The 16534-nt window shown below is 44.4% G+C and overlaps 1 protein-coding gene across 5 annotated transcripts in view; it reads right to left on the reverse strand.

Moving 5' to 3' along the window:
* Nucleotides 1–15812, reverse strand: part of ANKRD29 (ankyrin repeat domain 29) — a 54334-nt gene extending 38522 nt beyond the window's left edge. The window contains exons 1-4 of one of the 5 annotated variants that reach the window (XM_081790775.1): nucleotides 15670–15807; nucleotides 14970–15107; nucleotides 6646–6854; nucleotides 3599–3862 (exon numbers count right to left, since the gene is read on the reverse strand). Coding sequence is in view for 1 of the 5 variants with exons in the window: in XM_060613456.3 (XP_060469439.2) it covers nucleotides 3752–3862; nucleotides 15670–15690 (132 nt within the window). In the remaining 4 variants the exon portion in view is untranslated. Of the gene's footprint in view, nucleotides 1–3598; nucleotides 3863–6645; nucleotides 6855–8481; nucleotides 11426–14969; nucleotides 15108–15669 lie in introns of those variants that run through there. The other 4 variants (XM_081790778.1, XM_081790776.1, XM_081790777.1 and 1 more) reach the window with 4 other exon arrangements.
* Nucleotides 15813–16534: the final 722 nt, after the last annotated feature.

Here is a 16534-nt window from a genome sequence, read left to right on the forward strand (position 1 = left end):
CAATCCAACAAGAAGATAGAACAATCGTAAATATTTATGCACTGAACATGAGAACACCCAAATACATAAAACAGTTAATAACAAACATAAAGGAACTAATTGATAATAATACAGTAAGTGTAAGGGGCTTTAACACTCCACTCAAATCAATGGGCAGATTATCTGAACAGAAAATCTACAAGGAAACAGTAGCTTTGAATACACATTGGACCAGCTAGGTTTTTTGGGTTTTTTTGTTTGTTTGGTTGTTTGGTTGGTTTGGTTTGGTTTTGGTTCGGTTTTTTTGGACCAACTAGGTTTAACAGATATATTTTGAACATTCAATCCTAAAACAGCAGAATACACATTCTTTTCAAGTGCACATGGAATTCTCCAGAAAAGATCATATATTACACTATGAAACAAGTATCAACAAATTCAGAAAGATTGAAGCCATACTATGCAACTTTTCTGACTACAATGCTATGAAACTAGACATCAACCATACGAAAAAAAATTGGAAAGAGCACAAATACATGGAAGTTAATAACATGCTATTAAATAATGAATGGATTGATGAAGAAATCAAAGAAATACAAAAAATACACGGAGACAACTGAAAATGAAAACACAAAGGTCCAAAATCTTTGGGATGCAGCCAAAGTAGTTCCAAGAGGGAAGTTTACGGCAGTACAGGCCTACCTTAAGAAGCAAGAAAAATCTCAAATAAGCAACCTAACATTACACTTAAAGGAACTGAAAAAAGAACAAACAAAACCCAAAACCAGAAGGAAGGAAATAATAAAGATTAGAGAAGAAATAAATGATACAGAAACTAAAAAACAAAACAAAAGAAAACAAAAAAAAACACCCCACAATAGAACAAATCAATGAAACCAGTAGCTGATTCTTTGAAAAGATCAACAAAATTGATAAACTTTTAGCAACAGTAATCAAAAAGAAAAGAGAGAGAATTCAAATAAACAAAATCAGAAATGAAAGGGAAGAAATAACAACCAACACCACTGAAATACAAAGGATTATATGAGAATATGTAAAAAATTATATGCCAAAAAAATGGACAACCTAGAAGAACTGGAAAAACTCCTAGAAACATATAACTGACCAAAACTGAATCAGGAAGAAATAACAAATTTGAACAGACCAATTACTGGCAATGAAGTTAAATCGGTAATCAAAAAACTCCCAACAAACAATAGTCTGGGACCAGATGGCTTCACAGGTGAATTCTACTAAACATTTCAGGAAGAGTTGATATCTATTATTCTAAAATTATTCCAAAAATAAAAGAGGAAGGAAAACCTTCAAATTCATTCTATGAAGTAGTATCCCTTGATTAAGCTACAAAAAAGTCTTTCCTTTATAGTAAACACTTGCTAGTTTGACAGATGACTAATTCTCTAAAGATTAAGGTTACTTTATTTCATTGGCTGATGTTAAAATGTATCTTTTAAAACTAGCTGATTTTGAATAGAGGGAGGGTATGGGGGGATATAAACGTGGTGAAGACTCCAACAAACAGGACATTGAAACACCTTCATTCATACATCTGAAAAGGCTGGAGGAAGCTGCCACTGCACATCTCTGTGGTAGATGTGCATCAGAAAGATGAAGGAAGCAAAAAATGTAAACATCATGTGAGGACAGCATTACTCGAGAAATGAAGGTGAATGTAATTCAAAGCTTTGCCATGTGGTGGGTGGCCTAGCGGTAATGTATTCATTCTTTAAATGTTGTCTGTTGGACGTTTGAACATGGTCGTGAACTTGCGGTTGGGAGCGGTTCCCAGGAGAGCCCCAGGGCCTCCTCTTGCATTCCATCAGCTCTCCTAGGAGTCCCAGGTGAACCGGAGGCTGGGCAGGACTAGAGTACAGGTCATTCAGCACCACAGGCATCCTGGGACCCAGACTCCACATTCAGGTGGTACCTGAAGGAGGTAGAAACTCTCCCCGTGAAATGTGAAGGGAAACCAACACCTACACTGTTCCCAAACCTCTCCCTGTCTCCATCACCGCCAATCTTAGAGACTCTTTCAAAATCAATGTCTGAAATTACCATCATTTAGGCTCTCTCCTTTGGGTTAAGGAATCTTTTCTCCAGAAAGCTGTTAACAAAATGAGTTTTTATGCTAAACGAGGAGGAGTAAATATTGGTATCTGGCCTAGTAGTAAAATCTCTGTTTGAAAAAGCTACTTGTCACCCAGCAGACAGAGACAGAGGTTGAGCTCTGAGGGGGGAAGGAAGTGGCAGGACAGGCGGCATTGAGGAGGAAAGGGCACAGGGAAGGCTGAGTGTGGGGTACTGTCTGGGGGGCAGGGTGTGCGTGGTGCTGTGAGGAGGCTCCTAGGACACTGGATATAAGGAAAAAGTCATAGGAGTGGCTGAAAACAGGTGACTTCAAGACAAAGAGGAAAAGCAGTCATCAACATGGTCAGTGGGTGAGGCCACGATGAAAACCTGCTCCAGTTTGGTCCAGGGGGCACTGCTACCCATTAAGACCCAAGTAAGACTGGGATGGCCAGTTCGCAGATGCCTGAGTCCATACCAGTCTGGGTCCTGGCAAGGAACAGATGGCACATTCGCACTGGGATAGTTGGAGGAAATTTTAATAATTGATAACGCTGTGCCCTGGGTACAGGGACACTCCAAGAACAATGTTGCACTAGGAGCTAGCAGCAGTGGGGCTCCCCTGCCAGCCCGGGCCTGAAGGCACAGGGCTGGGGTGGGGAGGGTGGAAACTCCTAGGACACAGAACGAGAGCACTGCTGCCAGACAGAACAGGGGACCCTGCGTTCCCCAGCGTCCCCGTCCTCCCACTCTCTGATTCCTACCAGTGCTCCCATTGGCCAAACCCAAGCGGAGGCCAGAGGGAAGCAAGTCCACTAGGCCGTACATTTCAGTCTCTGGGACACAGCAAGCTGGAGAAGGGTCTGAGTGGATCTGGCGGTGCCAACCCCAGATAACTGCACACCGATGCCCCCAGTGCGCAGAGTGCAACAAGCTTTGCTATCTCACTCAGGCTGGTGGCTGATCTTACTTAGCAAATTTGTGCAGTAAAAGCTGGAAATGGCACATCCAGCTTTTGGGAAAACAATAGGGCTCATTTGAAAACATTTTTATTCCTAACATTAAAATATTTCTGCTGCTTCTCTCTTTCTCTCTCATTTGAGGTCTTCCTGCTCCCCAGAGATGCAGAGTCCTGCTGAATACAGAGAAATCACTGCCTCTGTCTGGAGAGGGAGGGCTCCCTAAGTGATGCCTGCCGGTGGGCAGTAGTATCGATTTTTAGACCCCCTCCTTGCCAGTGAGTGTACTGATGTTTGCAAAGATAACGAAAGGTAAGAAGCTGGGCGGAGGTTTCCATCTTCAGTTCTCTTACCCTCGTAGAAAAGCCCACCTTCCACATCCATGGCAGCCCTCTTCTGCTCTGAATTATCTCCACTTTCCATGAAAGGAGTTGGTTTGAATTCTCGGACTAAAAACCCTTTCCTTCTTGGAATTTGCCAATTCTGATTCCCAGTGAGGTGCCACTTCCCCTATTGTGGCCGCCTCTGGTTTTGTGCACATAATGGTTTGCCCAGGATGTTTTTACACTCACCAGGGTACCTTGGACTTTTACAAGGGATAAAGCAGGCAAACATGAAAATGTAGATAAGCATCGCAAAGGGAAATGTATTCATGAGCTGTTCTCGTGCCAGCAGGGGAAACGGCGTGTCCTTGGCATGCATATACCAAATGAATCCATCCGTACACTGTCCCTGCAGTCCACATCCACCCGACCGCTGTTCAACAACAGCCTGAGCAGAGCCAGGTTTCCTCTCCTTGCTGCCCAGAATGCGGCGTTGGCAAGTGGAGTTTCCTTCTGCAGAAGCAAAATGAAACAGGATCTTAGGATCAACATCAGTTAATACGACTGCTTCTACGCAAATATATACCATTCAAAAGGCAGAATTTCCAGATGTGTTGTAGTATCTGAAAGACCACTCCTCCAACAATAGATGACAGTAATATACTTGGCTATGGAACACATTCTGTTTCATACCAGATATCGGAGCCACAGTGCTCTTATGAAGAGCAATGTTGTTGATAATACAGCACTATTAATACTCCCACCAATGTCCTCACTTTCCTGCCTCTGTGTCTTTGTTCACAGTTTCCTTTTTTGCGTGAAATGAGTTCTCCCCCATCCTTCAAGGCCAAAGCCCTGCTTAAATCCGATTTCCTCCTTGAAACATTCCCAAACCCCCGTTCACCTCTAAGCAGAGAGAAATCTCTCTCAAACCTGACCTCCCCAACCCACATCTTTTCTGTGCTCTCAACTTTCTGCCTGATTCCAACTGTCTGGGCAAATGTTTCACCTTCCCTCCACCTAATTTTCTTTGCTTCAGCTAGAACTTGCCAGGGGATTCACTTAAGAATAAAGAACTCTGGGCAGGAAATGCTGTTACGTGTCCTCGTATGGGTCCTTCTTTCCACTGCTGTGTGATTTTAAAGTTGCAAAGATAATATTGGAACCAGCCTATGGAAGGAATAGAGCTGGCAAACAGTTCTTGAAAAATCAGCCTGGCAGAGTTGACTGCAGTCCAATTGCCTTTTCTAGAACACATCAATTTGGATCTGTAGCAAACAGTCCATGGCAGGGGAGGGAAGGGCTGGAGGAGAGGCTCTGGAACCAGACAGCACTGGGTTTCAACCCCAGCCTTGGGCAAATGACTTGGCCTTGGTGAGTCTTACACTACCTGACTTGAAAGTTACGGTAAGGATTAAATAATATAGGTTAACTGGTGAATGCAGTGCCCAACACATCATAAATGCTTACAGATGCTAGCTTCTTTCTTTCTGCCCACTTTTCTTTACAAAGTTAGGATAGGCAAAAATTTTTTAATATAATTTATTGTCAAATTGGTTTCCCAGTGCTCTTCCCAACAAGTGCCCTCCTCAATGTCCTAGATAGGCAAAATTAAATTCAGAGTATCGATACTAATAAAGAATTTTGTGGTCTCAGGAAATTTTCTAGCATTGACATTATTTAACAAGAGCACTTTTTGGGTGGGCTTAAAACACCTATCTGACCCCAAAGGGCTTTTATGCAAGATATCTTTTAAAAAACTTTTTAATTTATTTTTTAAATTTACATCCAAGTTAGTTAGCATATAGTGCAACAATGATTTCAGGAGTAGATTTCTTAATGTCCCTTACCCATTTAGCCCACCCCCCCCTCCCACAACCCCTCCAGTAACCCTCTGTTTGTTCTCCATATTTAAGAGTCTGTTTTGTCCCCCTCCCTGGTTTTTAGTATTTTTGCTTCCCTTCCCTTATGTTCACCTGTTTTGTATCTTAAAGTCCTCATATGAGTGAAGTCATATGATTTTTGTCTTTCTCTAATTTCACTTAGCATAATACCCTCCAGTTCCATCCACATAGTTGCAAATGGCAAGATTTCATTCCTTTTGATTGCCAAGTAATACTCCATTGTATATATATACCACTTCTTCTTTATCCATTAATCCATCGATGGACATTTGGGCTCCTTCCATACTTTGGCTATTGTTGATAGTGCTGCTATAAACATGGGGGTGTATGTGTCCCTTCGAAACAGCACACGTGTATCTCGTGGATAAATGCCTAGTAGTGCAATTGCTGGGTTACAGGATAGTTCTATTTTTAATTTTTTGAGGAAACTCCATACTATTTTCCAGAGTGGCTGCACCAGTTTTATGCAAGATATCTTTTAATTATACTGATAAGGGGGGCACCTGGGTGGCTCAGTTGGTTGTGCATCTGACTTCAGCTCAGGTCATGATCTCACAGCTCATGGGTTTGAGCACCATGTCAGGCTCTGTGCTGACAGCTCAGAGCCTGGAGCCTCCTTCGGGTTCTGTGTCTCCCTCTCTCTCTGATCTTCCCCTGCTTGCACTCTCTCTCTCTCAAAAATAAACATGAAAAAATATTTTAAAAAATTTTAAGTATACTGACAAGGTATTAAATTCAGTATCTCTTTTTTTTAATAAGTTTCTTCAAGGCAGACCTATTTCTTTTTTTTTTTTTAAGTTTATTTATTTATTTTGAGAGAGAAAGAGAGAGAGAGAGCAGGGGAGGGGAAGAAAGAGAGGGAGAGAGAGAATCCCAAGCTGACAATGCAGAGCCCGACATGGGGCTTGAACTCATGAACTGTGAGATTGTGACCTTAGCTGAAACCAAGGGTTGGTTTCTTGGCCTACTGAGCCACCCAGACACCCCTTAAATTCAGTATCTTACTTATTTATGCTAAGTTAAAAAGAAAACACAGCAACATCAGCCACAACACAGAGCCATCTTAGGTTTAAATTTTTTTTTCCCCAATTTTTAAGTAATCTCCACACCCAACGTGGGGCTCAAACTCACAACCCTGAGCTCAAGAGTCACATGCTCTACCGACTAAGCCAACCAGGTGTCCCTCCACGGAGCCACCTAAAATGAACAGTGAGGGCACAGGCAAGGTGGCATTTGTTGCTATGAGGATTTCTTTTCTTCAGCCCTTCAGCTCACACACAACTTAGTGCTCTTGTGCATTCTTGGAGCAGAGCGTGGCCAAGCAGGGAGTGCTAAGCAGGTTACAAACATACTTCAAATAGTTTCCTGGCTCAGGTAGGGGAAAAAAGTCACCTCAAATTCCAGACGAACAATTTGCTTTTCCCCCTGAAAGCCTAAATGTGATGGCCCCGGGAATTTTCACGCCGAACTGCCATGGTGACATTCACACCCGGTGTTTGCGGCTCTTGTTCCAGGCTGGCTCCACTGTTACAGCTGTCAGTAACTGGCTGAAGCAATGGCCAGGCAGGCCTGCCTTGTATCATAAATCACGAAACAATGCCCTTTCAGCAGAGAGATCGCACAAGGCCAAAATGAAGTTTGGAGGGTGAATTAGGAAGAGAACTTAATACGCCAGCCCTGCTGGCTTTTCCTGAAACATGAAGACTTGAGAGTAATAAATTGTAAATCATTTTTAGTGATTTTGTTGTTTCTCTTTAACCCCAAATTATTTTCAAAACCCATCTGCACGCCACGAACTTCTATCGTCATAATAAGCTCTCCAGCTGGGAGCCTCTCCTGCCTTGAGGATGGCTCTGGGGCTTCCTCTCCTGTCAGGGCCAGATTTCCTCACTTCCTATGAGGTTCTGGAAACTGAGCTTTGTGAACAGCTGTAAAGATTTCATTTTCCCTCAAGTGCGAGAGGTGGAGGCAAGACAGAGTAGTCGATTTGGGATAAGAAAGAGCTGAGTTCCAGTCCGAAGCCTGCTACTTCCCAGCTCTGTGACCCTGGGCAGGTTATTTAACTTCTCTCCGTCCCAATAAAATGGGACTAATAATGCCAGTAGTAGTACCTCTGCCATGTGTCGTTAGAGGATTAAAGGGGAGAATACGTGGAAACACTGATGGTGAACACTCAAGAATTGTCGCTATAAATGCTATTCCTCACAGCTCTTTGAAATGCTTGTTCAGGTGACTTAATTTGCTTGGTCACTGGCATGTATTGGGGACAGGGGCACTGGCCAGGGGCTAGGACAAGAGGTAAGAGTGAAACTTGAGCTCTGCTCCAATGGCTTTATGGCCCCACAGGAAAGCATGTCATGTCAATAGGCATCAGAAATTATTACAGGTGCTAGAGTCGGAATGTGGATAACGTAAGGAGAGCAGAGAATGGCCGGGCCTAAAAGGGGGGGGGGGGAGGGTGGTGGTGGCCAGGAATGGTTTCAAAGAGAAGGAATTCTCAAGAAGAGTCTCAGAAGATGAGTGGGGAACTGGGTAATGAGCATCCCAGGCAGAAAGAGAGGTGAAAGCAAAGACGTGGAGGCTCACCATAGCATTCTGGGAACCGTCACTAGCTTGGAAGGGCTAGACGGAGGGATGGGAGGGGAGAGAGGGAAAGGGACAATGCGGTACTATAGGCAGCGAGGGCCAGATCCCAAAGGATCTGCTGTGCTGTGCGACGGAGTTTGCCGGGGTACTGGGGAGTCAAGGCAGGGTTTTAAGGTGAGGAGATACTATCGGCTTTGTGTTTCAGAAAGGTACCTGTGGCAGCTTCAGGGAGAATGGATTGATGACTGGAGCCAGACTGAGGTCGGTGTCTACAAGGGTTAGGGGACTACCGCATAGACGGGGAAGAGAATTTAAGGGCCCGAGCTCAGGCAAAAATAGCGGGACGGGAGGATTAGACTGTATGTGCAGGAGAAGGTGGGAGAAGGAGGCTGGAAAGGTCCCAGGTTTCTGGTTGGAGTGCCCGGTTGAGGCGGTGCCATTCCTTGAAGTGGGAAAACACCGGAAGAGGGGGAGGCTTTGGGAAAAAAAGGAGTTCAGCTTTGAACACGCTTTCAAGTGCCTAAGGGGCTTCCAGGTGGAAACGACTCCCAAAAGAATGGGTAAGTTCTCCCACCACACCGCGGCAGACACATTTAGTGGAGGGCAGGAATCTTGTGCTAATACTAAGTGCTCGTTCTGTACCGCTCCGTATGTCCTCCGCACATGCTCTCTCGCTGAATCCTCACGGTGGCTCAGTGAAGTGGGTGCCGGTACCAGCCCGCTGCACAGCTAAGGGAGACATGACAGGCAGGCTTCGGGCCTAGGCAGCCTGGTGCTGGGGCTGCCCTGTTAGCCATCACACTGTTCTGCCTCCCTGGAATTCTGTAGACAGCAAGGAATAAGGCAGCATTGACCCAATGACCTCCTTCCTACCCTCATTCCAAGCTCCTCTTCTGCCAAGACGGAAAGTCCCCTGAACTTCCTTCTCTTCAGGGTCTACACACATCACATTGCCTGGATAGCTTCCAAACCTCCTCTGGGTACGATATGCACATAATCATAAATGCTGTGGAGTGAAACAGGGGCAAGACCTCTAGCCTTTGAAGGAGATGATGCATGTGGAAATGCTTTGCTATTTAACCTCTTTCTTGATTTTTCTGATCTCTACAAAAAGGGCAGTGAGCCTCCCTCGGGCTTGCTGGTCATGATATGAAGAATAGCAACACCAACCAAGGCTGAGATCTTGCTCTTCTAGCCGGTGTGCTAAGCACTTTCACTGCTCTGATGTATTTAATTAGCAGAACAACTCCACGACATTGGTGTTTTTATTATTCCCATTTTTAGGAAGAGGAAACTGAGGCACAGAAATGAATTACTCAAGGTCATACAGTTAGCAAGTAACAGAGCCAGCATTCAACCCCATCTTTGAGTGTAGAGTCTGAGGACTTTCCCTGTGAGAAAGTCCTTTTTTTCTCCCCTTTACTTCCAGAATTTTGGCTTACACACTGCTCATTATTATACTAACGGCAATTAGTTACAGGAAGGAAGGGGAGAGGAAACACAGAAGGGAAACTGTTACTTGTACAGAACTGGAATTCTGATTAAAAGCTAATGGGGAGGGGTAGAGACTTTTAAAAAGTAGAGTTCAAAAAAGGTTTAGAATCATGTGGGTTTTGATTGTGCATTTATTAATTCAATCAAGAGAACATGAGCTTTTCTCAGTTATGAATTTCTCTGGTGTTAGAGGCCACGTTAAATAAGAAGAGAATGCAGGACTGAGAAGCCTTGCACAGAAGGACACTCTGAGATGTCACTAGCTATTCTCATCCATTGTCCCCTTTGTGCTAAGTATTTGAAATTTTCAGAATGCTTGATAAACATTAGAGAAGCCTAACCTCTGTGTTGTCAGTATTGCTACACTTCTGAAGGTGATAGGAAACTGATTTACCCCAAGCATTCTGCCTTGGAGGTAGGACCATTCAACACCAGCATTTCCAAACTCAGAACTCAAGACCAGGTGGAGAGTCTGTTTAAGACATGTATGTCAGGAATAGGCAAATATATAGAGATAGAAAGGCAGAGTAGCAGTTATCTAAAGCTGGGAAGCTAGACAGCTGGGGGCTAGAGTGACTGCTAATGGGTGATGAAAATATTCTAAACTTGATTGTGCTGATGGTTGCACAAGTCTGAATATACTAAAAAGCACTGAAATGAACACTTTACAGGGGTGAGTTGTATGGTATGTGATTTGTATTTCAATAAAGCTGTTTAAAAACATGCATGGCTTTGGGGAACCTGGGTGACTCAGTTGGTTAAGCATGACTCTGGATTTTGGCTCAGGTCAATGATCTCACAATCTGCGAGTTCGAGCCCCGTGTTGGGCTCTGCACTGACAGTGTGGAGCCTGCTTGGGATTCTCTTTCTCCTTCTCTCTCTGCCCCTCCCCGCTCTCTCGCTCTCTCTCAAAATAAATGAATAAACTTAAAAGAAAACATATGTGGCTTTGTACATTTATTTTCCTGTAGCTCATCCAAATAATTTTAGCTGACTGGTGAACTGGAGCTGATGATGAGATCATCTACATACTTTCAGAACAAGGATGGAACATACAAGTGCCCATACTTTTGGCCAAGTCATGAGCAGTTTCCGTCACCAAGATGAAACATGGTATTGAGACACTTTATCCTCTTGGCTAAAACATGCTCAAGAAAGACCCAAGTATTGTTCTTGGGAAACCAATGTTTCCTCTACAGTGGTAACTTCCCTCACTGTGTTAAGAGTCTAACTCCTCAATTGTGTTAGGCTTTTGGCAACCTCAGCCCTGAAGAATAAGTCCTGAGTAGTTGAAACAGCTGTTACAAAGTCAAAAGTCAATGCACCGAGATCTGTGAACTTTATTCCACAAGGACGCCCAGACCCACCCCCTGAGTTTGCTTTTACTTTAAAAATAATTCTAACAAACATGTGTCTGTTTTCCCAACCAGAACAAATTAGAACTTGCCAATTATGAAAGACGAAGTTTACTGGAGACAGACTGATAGCAGTGATTGCTGACAGCTTAATGGAGGAAGGAGAAAACACAGAAGCAAAGAAGTCCGTGTGGTTCAGAAGCAAATAGCTCTACATGTGATTACTCTAAGTCATGAATAGGAAGCTAACTTGTGATTTATAATGCTCTGTTCATTCTCCCATAGACTCAGCTAACAATGCCAGGGCTTTTAAACAAAGGCTTTGGAGACCCAGGAATTAGGGCCTATAAGACTTTCTGAGGCCTGTGAAAATAAACCGTTAATCTCTGGCTCTAAAATCAAAGTGAATGAATAAACAGCTACAAAATGTACTGTCTTAGTCAACTCCCTTCATTGCTAAATTTGGTATTCAGAAAATATTGATGGCACATGAAAATAATTTGTAGGTCTGATTTTCTCAGTACACAAGAATTATGGGCTATATAAGAAAATTGCAGAAAACTCATGGACAAATGTAAATTAAAAGTTATTCATGGCTAAGTTGTTTTTAAAGCAGTATTATAAAAACCCTTCCAAAAACGTACAATAAAAAGTCTCTATTATTGGGGCGCCTGGGTGGCTCAGTCGGTTGGGCGTCTGACTTCGGCTCAGGTCATGATCTCGCAGTCCGTGAGTTCGAGCCCCGCGTCGGGCTCTGTGCTGACGGCTCAGAGCCTGGAGCCTGTTTCCGATTCTATGTCTCCCTCTCTCTCTGACCTTCCCCCACTCATGCTCTGTCTCTGTCTCAAAAATGAATAAACGTTAAAAAAAAAAGTCTCTATTATTATCTTGGGCTATGGGTACATTTTACTACGTTTGATAGGATGGTAGCAAGGGCGAGGGCCGGCTTAGGCGACTGGCCTGTGACTCTGCTTCCCTTGTCCTCAAGCCTTCCCTCAGTGCCCTTTGGAAGTCCACTTCATGGAGAATCAACTCCTCACCCTTAACCTGGCACAGAGCACTTCCTCTGTCTCTCTGCTGTAAGCCCCCAGCACCTCCCACACTAGCCCTGGGGTGGAAAGTGGGGTTAGGCTCTCCTCACTTGTCTTCCAGATCCTGCCCTTCCAGTCACGTGTACAAATCTCTGTTCCTTCACAGCTCAGATCACCCCACCTTCTTGTTCTGGGCTTCACCTCACCTAGTAGCTGTCACCTCCTGATCATTCTCCCTTCTTCACTGCAAATTCTGGCACCTTCCTTTCTACCCACCCCAAATTCTGACCTTATCCTGGCCTCTACTTCACAAAACGTCGATACTGTCCCTCAACCTCACCTCTTTTCCTCTAACTCCAACGGAAGAGGGTTTCCTCCCCACCTGTCTAGTGGGAACCCCTACAACTAATGAAGTCCCATCATGCCTTCCACCTCACCAACCTCCTGAAAGCTTCATCACTCAGCTTAGTCATCCCCTCTATGGAGCCCCCTTATCATTATTTTAAATACTTACTTATTGAGGGGCGCCCGGGTGGCTCAGTTGGTTAAACGTCTGACTCTTGATTTCAGTTCAGGTCATGATCCCAGGGCTGTGGGATCCAGCCCTGTGTCAGGCTCTGAGCTGAGCATGGAGCCTGCTTGAGATTCTCTCTCCTCTCTCTGCCCTTCCCTAGCCTGCATGTGTTCTCTCAAAAAATAAAATAAAATAAAATAAAATAAAATAAAATAAAATAAAATAAATAAAAAATTTAAATATTTGAGATTATAGTCTACATACTAAAAAAATTCATCCTTTTAAAAGAAGCATGATTCAGTGGTTTTTAGTGTATTCCTGAGGTTGTATATCTGTCACTATTCCAGAACATTTTCATTACCCCGAAAAGAAACCTCATTAACAGAAAACCTATTAACCTATTAATCTAAATAAACCTATTAACAATCACTCCCCATCTCCATTCTTCCCTAGCCGCAGGCAACCAAGAATCTGCTTTCTGTCTCTGTGGATTTGCCTATTCTGAACATTTCATATAAATGGGATCATATACCACATGGCCTTTTGTGTCTGGCTTCTTTTACTTAATATAATGTTTTCAAGGCTCATCCACATTGTAGCATGTATCAGTGCTTCCTTCTTTTTTATGGTTAAATGATATTCTATTGTATGGATATATCGTGGTTTGGGCTGAGGATCTGTGTCTCCCCCCAACTCATATGTTGAAGCCCTAATACCCAATGGGATACCCACAATGTGATATCACATTGGGAATTTGGAGGTGAGGCCTTTGGGAGGTAATTAGGTTAGATGAGGTCAATAGGGTAGAGCCCCATGATGAGATCAGTGTTCTTATAAGAAAAGAGAGAAACACCAGAGCTTCTTCTCTCCTTCATGTAAGGATCCAGTGAGAAGATGGCTGTTGGCAAGCCAGGAAGAGAGCTCTCACCAGACACTGAATCTACTGGCACTCTGATCTTGGACTTGCCAGCCTTCAGAACTGTGAGAAATTAAAAGCCTGTAGTTTAAGCCACCCAGTCTATAATCGTTTGTTATGGCAGCTCAAGCTAATACATACATTTTGTTTTTAATATAATTTTATTATCAATAAACAAATGATGGACATTGGGTTGTTTTCACTTTTTGGCTATTATGAATAACAAAATGAACATCTGTGTACAAGTTTTTGTGTGAACATAGCTTTTTATTTTTGGGGGGTATATATTTAGGAGTAGAATTGCTGGGTTATATGGTAACTCTATATTTAACTTTTTGAAGAACGACCAGACTGTTTCCTAATATGGCTGCATCATTTACACTCCTACCAGCAATGTATGAAGACTTGAATTTCTCCACATCTTGCCAATACCTGACATTGTCTGTCTTGTTGATTAGAGTCATCCCAGTGAGCATGAAGTGGTGTCTCATTATGGTTTTGATTTGCATTTCCCCGATGATAGTTTTGAGCATCTTTTCAGGTGCTTATTGACCATTTGTATATATTTTTGGGAGTAATGTCTATTCATCTCCTTTGCCCATCTTTAAATCGAGTTGTCTTTATTTTTTTATTATTATTATTTTTAATTTTAAGTAGTTTTCATGCCCAGCGTGGAGCTCCATGAAGGGCTTGAACTCATGACGCTGAGATCAAGACCTAAGCTGAGATCAAGAGTCAGACGCTTAACAAACTAAGCCACTCAGAGGCCCTGGTTGTTTTTTTATTGTTGAGATGTTTGTCATCATTTAAAGATGGTCAAGTGTCTACCATTTTAAAGCAAACAAACCCTTGGCCAACTCCAAATTCCTGCTTCAGCCACTGTTTCTTGCAGAACTTTTTGAAACTGTTTTTGACACTTGTGGTTTCCACCCACTCTCTTTTGAAACTATTGCAGTCTGGCTCCTGAAACTGCTCTGAGCAAGATCACCAGTGGCTGTTTTGCTACTAAATACAAAGGACACTTTTCAATTCCTAGCTTAATTTCTCTGTGGTATTTATCACTGAGTTCCTCCGCATCTGTATCGAAGGACTAGAGATCCTTGACTTAAATCAGCACATGCTTATGATTGTTCTCACAGATCTCTAGCTGCTCTCCAGTTTTCTCAATGGGTTTCTCTTATTCTGCTCATTCTCAAGTCTTCACCTTCTTCAAGATTTTGTCATCAGTCCTCTATTTTCCATTTTTACATGGTATCACTGGGCACATTCACTCTCATGGGTTTAATTACCACTTAACACAGTTCATTCCTACATCGCATCTGTATCTCCTGCCTAGACTATATACTCCTGGGCTCCCAATTTACATATCTGTCTTACTTGGACTTCCATCCATCCTTAGACTTTACATGTCCCAAACCAAACATTTTATCTTCACCTCTGTAGCCCTCCATAACTCAGGAAATAATATTACAGAATTCCACACACTAAAATTTTTTGGTCATTCACACTTGTTTACTTGCTTCCATCCCAGACAGCTGTTCACTAAGCCCCTACCATTTAGCAAGATGATCCCAGAGGTGCTCCCTTCCCAAACTGTGGCCAGTAATCTTTCTAACATGCAAATCTCAGCATATCATCCCTCTGTTTACATGAGCTACTATAAGAGATGGGATTACCCTGACTTTGGAGCCAGACACATTGCGATTTTAACGTTAACACCACTCACTGGCTGCAGAACTGTGATGAGTTAACTTCTCCACGTTCTAGTCTTCTTGTTTAAAAAAAAAAAAAAAAAAAAAGAGAGACACACAGGAACGTACCATTTCAAGGGTCTTCCTCAGGATTCAGAAGACGCGCCCAGGTGCCTCTGGCTCAGAATCAGGCACATCAGTATATTTTAACTATTATTTTTATTAAGACCTCTCAACAGAGGCAAATCAAGTATCATCACTTTCATCCTGAAATGTGAAGATTAAATGGAATGACTTTAAACTCGTTGAAAACAAGACTCCTTTGGACACTGAAGCCTGGTAATCAATTGCAGCTCCACTCTGTGCTGATGAGCTCTCAGCTTCAGCGTCCAAAAGGTGCTCCGGAGAGGAGGCGACGGTGGTGCCACTGGCATTCCGAAATGAGGACGCAGAACCGGGAATCCTTGCCGCAGCCCGGGTCTGTCCCGAGGCGCGGCCGCAGGGAAGTGCTGACTGCAAGACTCTTCCCCGCCCCGCCCCCGCCCGTTACCCGGGCGACAGTCCCCGCCGCCCCTTCGCCCGGCCGCCAGGCTCCCAGACCCTAAGTACCGAAAGCCTTTGAGGCAGAACCCACACAACCAAAACCACAAACCACAGGAGCCATCCCAGCCAGGTCGCTTCCTCCAGTCCCCCGCCAGCACCCTGGGCGGCGCTCACTCCGCCCTGTGGGCCGCGGCGACGGCGACCCCGGGAGGTCCCCAGGTGCGGGCTCGCCGCCGCAGCTCTGCCGCCCGGCCCGGCACTCCCTCCCAGAGCTCGCGACGCTCACCTTGAAGGACATCTTGCACATGTCCGCGGCCGCTCCTGCGCAACCCGCGCGCTTCCGGCCCGGGGCGCCAGCTCCAGCCCGCCCTCCCTTCCCCGCCGCGTCCCGCAGTGGGGCGGCCTCCCGCGCCGCGCGCTCCCGCCGCCGCCGCCTCAGACTGGACCGGGGGCGGGGCCACCGGGGTGGGGCGGGGCCACCGGGGGCGGGGCGGGGCCACAGAGGGCTGGGGTAGAGCGCTGGAGCAGGAGCATCCGAGCCTGCTGTCTGCCAACTCACCTAGCAGACGCTGATCTCCGCTGGCACTGTGCGCACCCCATACATACACGCACGCATACCACACCTGCACACCACACCCACATACCACTGCTCACACAGCCACAATCGCAGTCTCACACACACCAGTGTACAATGCTACACTGAGCACATTCTCCACCATCAACACACAGCGCTGTCCACACTCCTGTCCACGCACCCTCCCTCTTTCCTACACACAGTCCACGTACATCCTCAATGTTGCTACACATACACACACTCAAGACTCCACACATACACAGGTTCACACATAATACTCCCACACTCATATCTGCCTATACACATTACACACCCACCCCCAACCTCACACCACACATTTTCCAAAAGAACACGGTGTGCATCAGATGACTTCCAACCTTCATTATAGCACAAATATTGATAATATAGATGAAACACGAGAAAAGAATTCACCCATTGTTCTACCACCCTTTCAAGAGCTATTTTCATTTTCATTACTGTCGTTTTAGATGTTCTTTTCTTTCTCTCTCTCTTCTTTCCTAATAATCTTTTTTTGTTTGTTTTGTTTTGTTTTGTTTTGTTTTGTTATGTTTTCCTC

The sequence above is a fragment of the Panthera onca genome, chromosome D3, assembly GCF_046562875.1.
Source record: "Panthera onca isolate mPanOnc1 chromosome D3, mPanOnc1 haplotype 2, whole genome shotgun sequence".
Lineage (NCBI taxonomy): Eukaryota > Metazoa > Chordata > Mammalia > Carnivora > Felidae > Panthera > Panthera onca.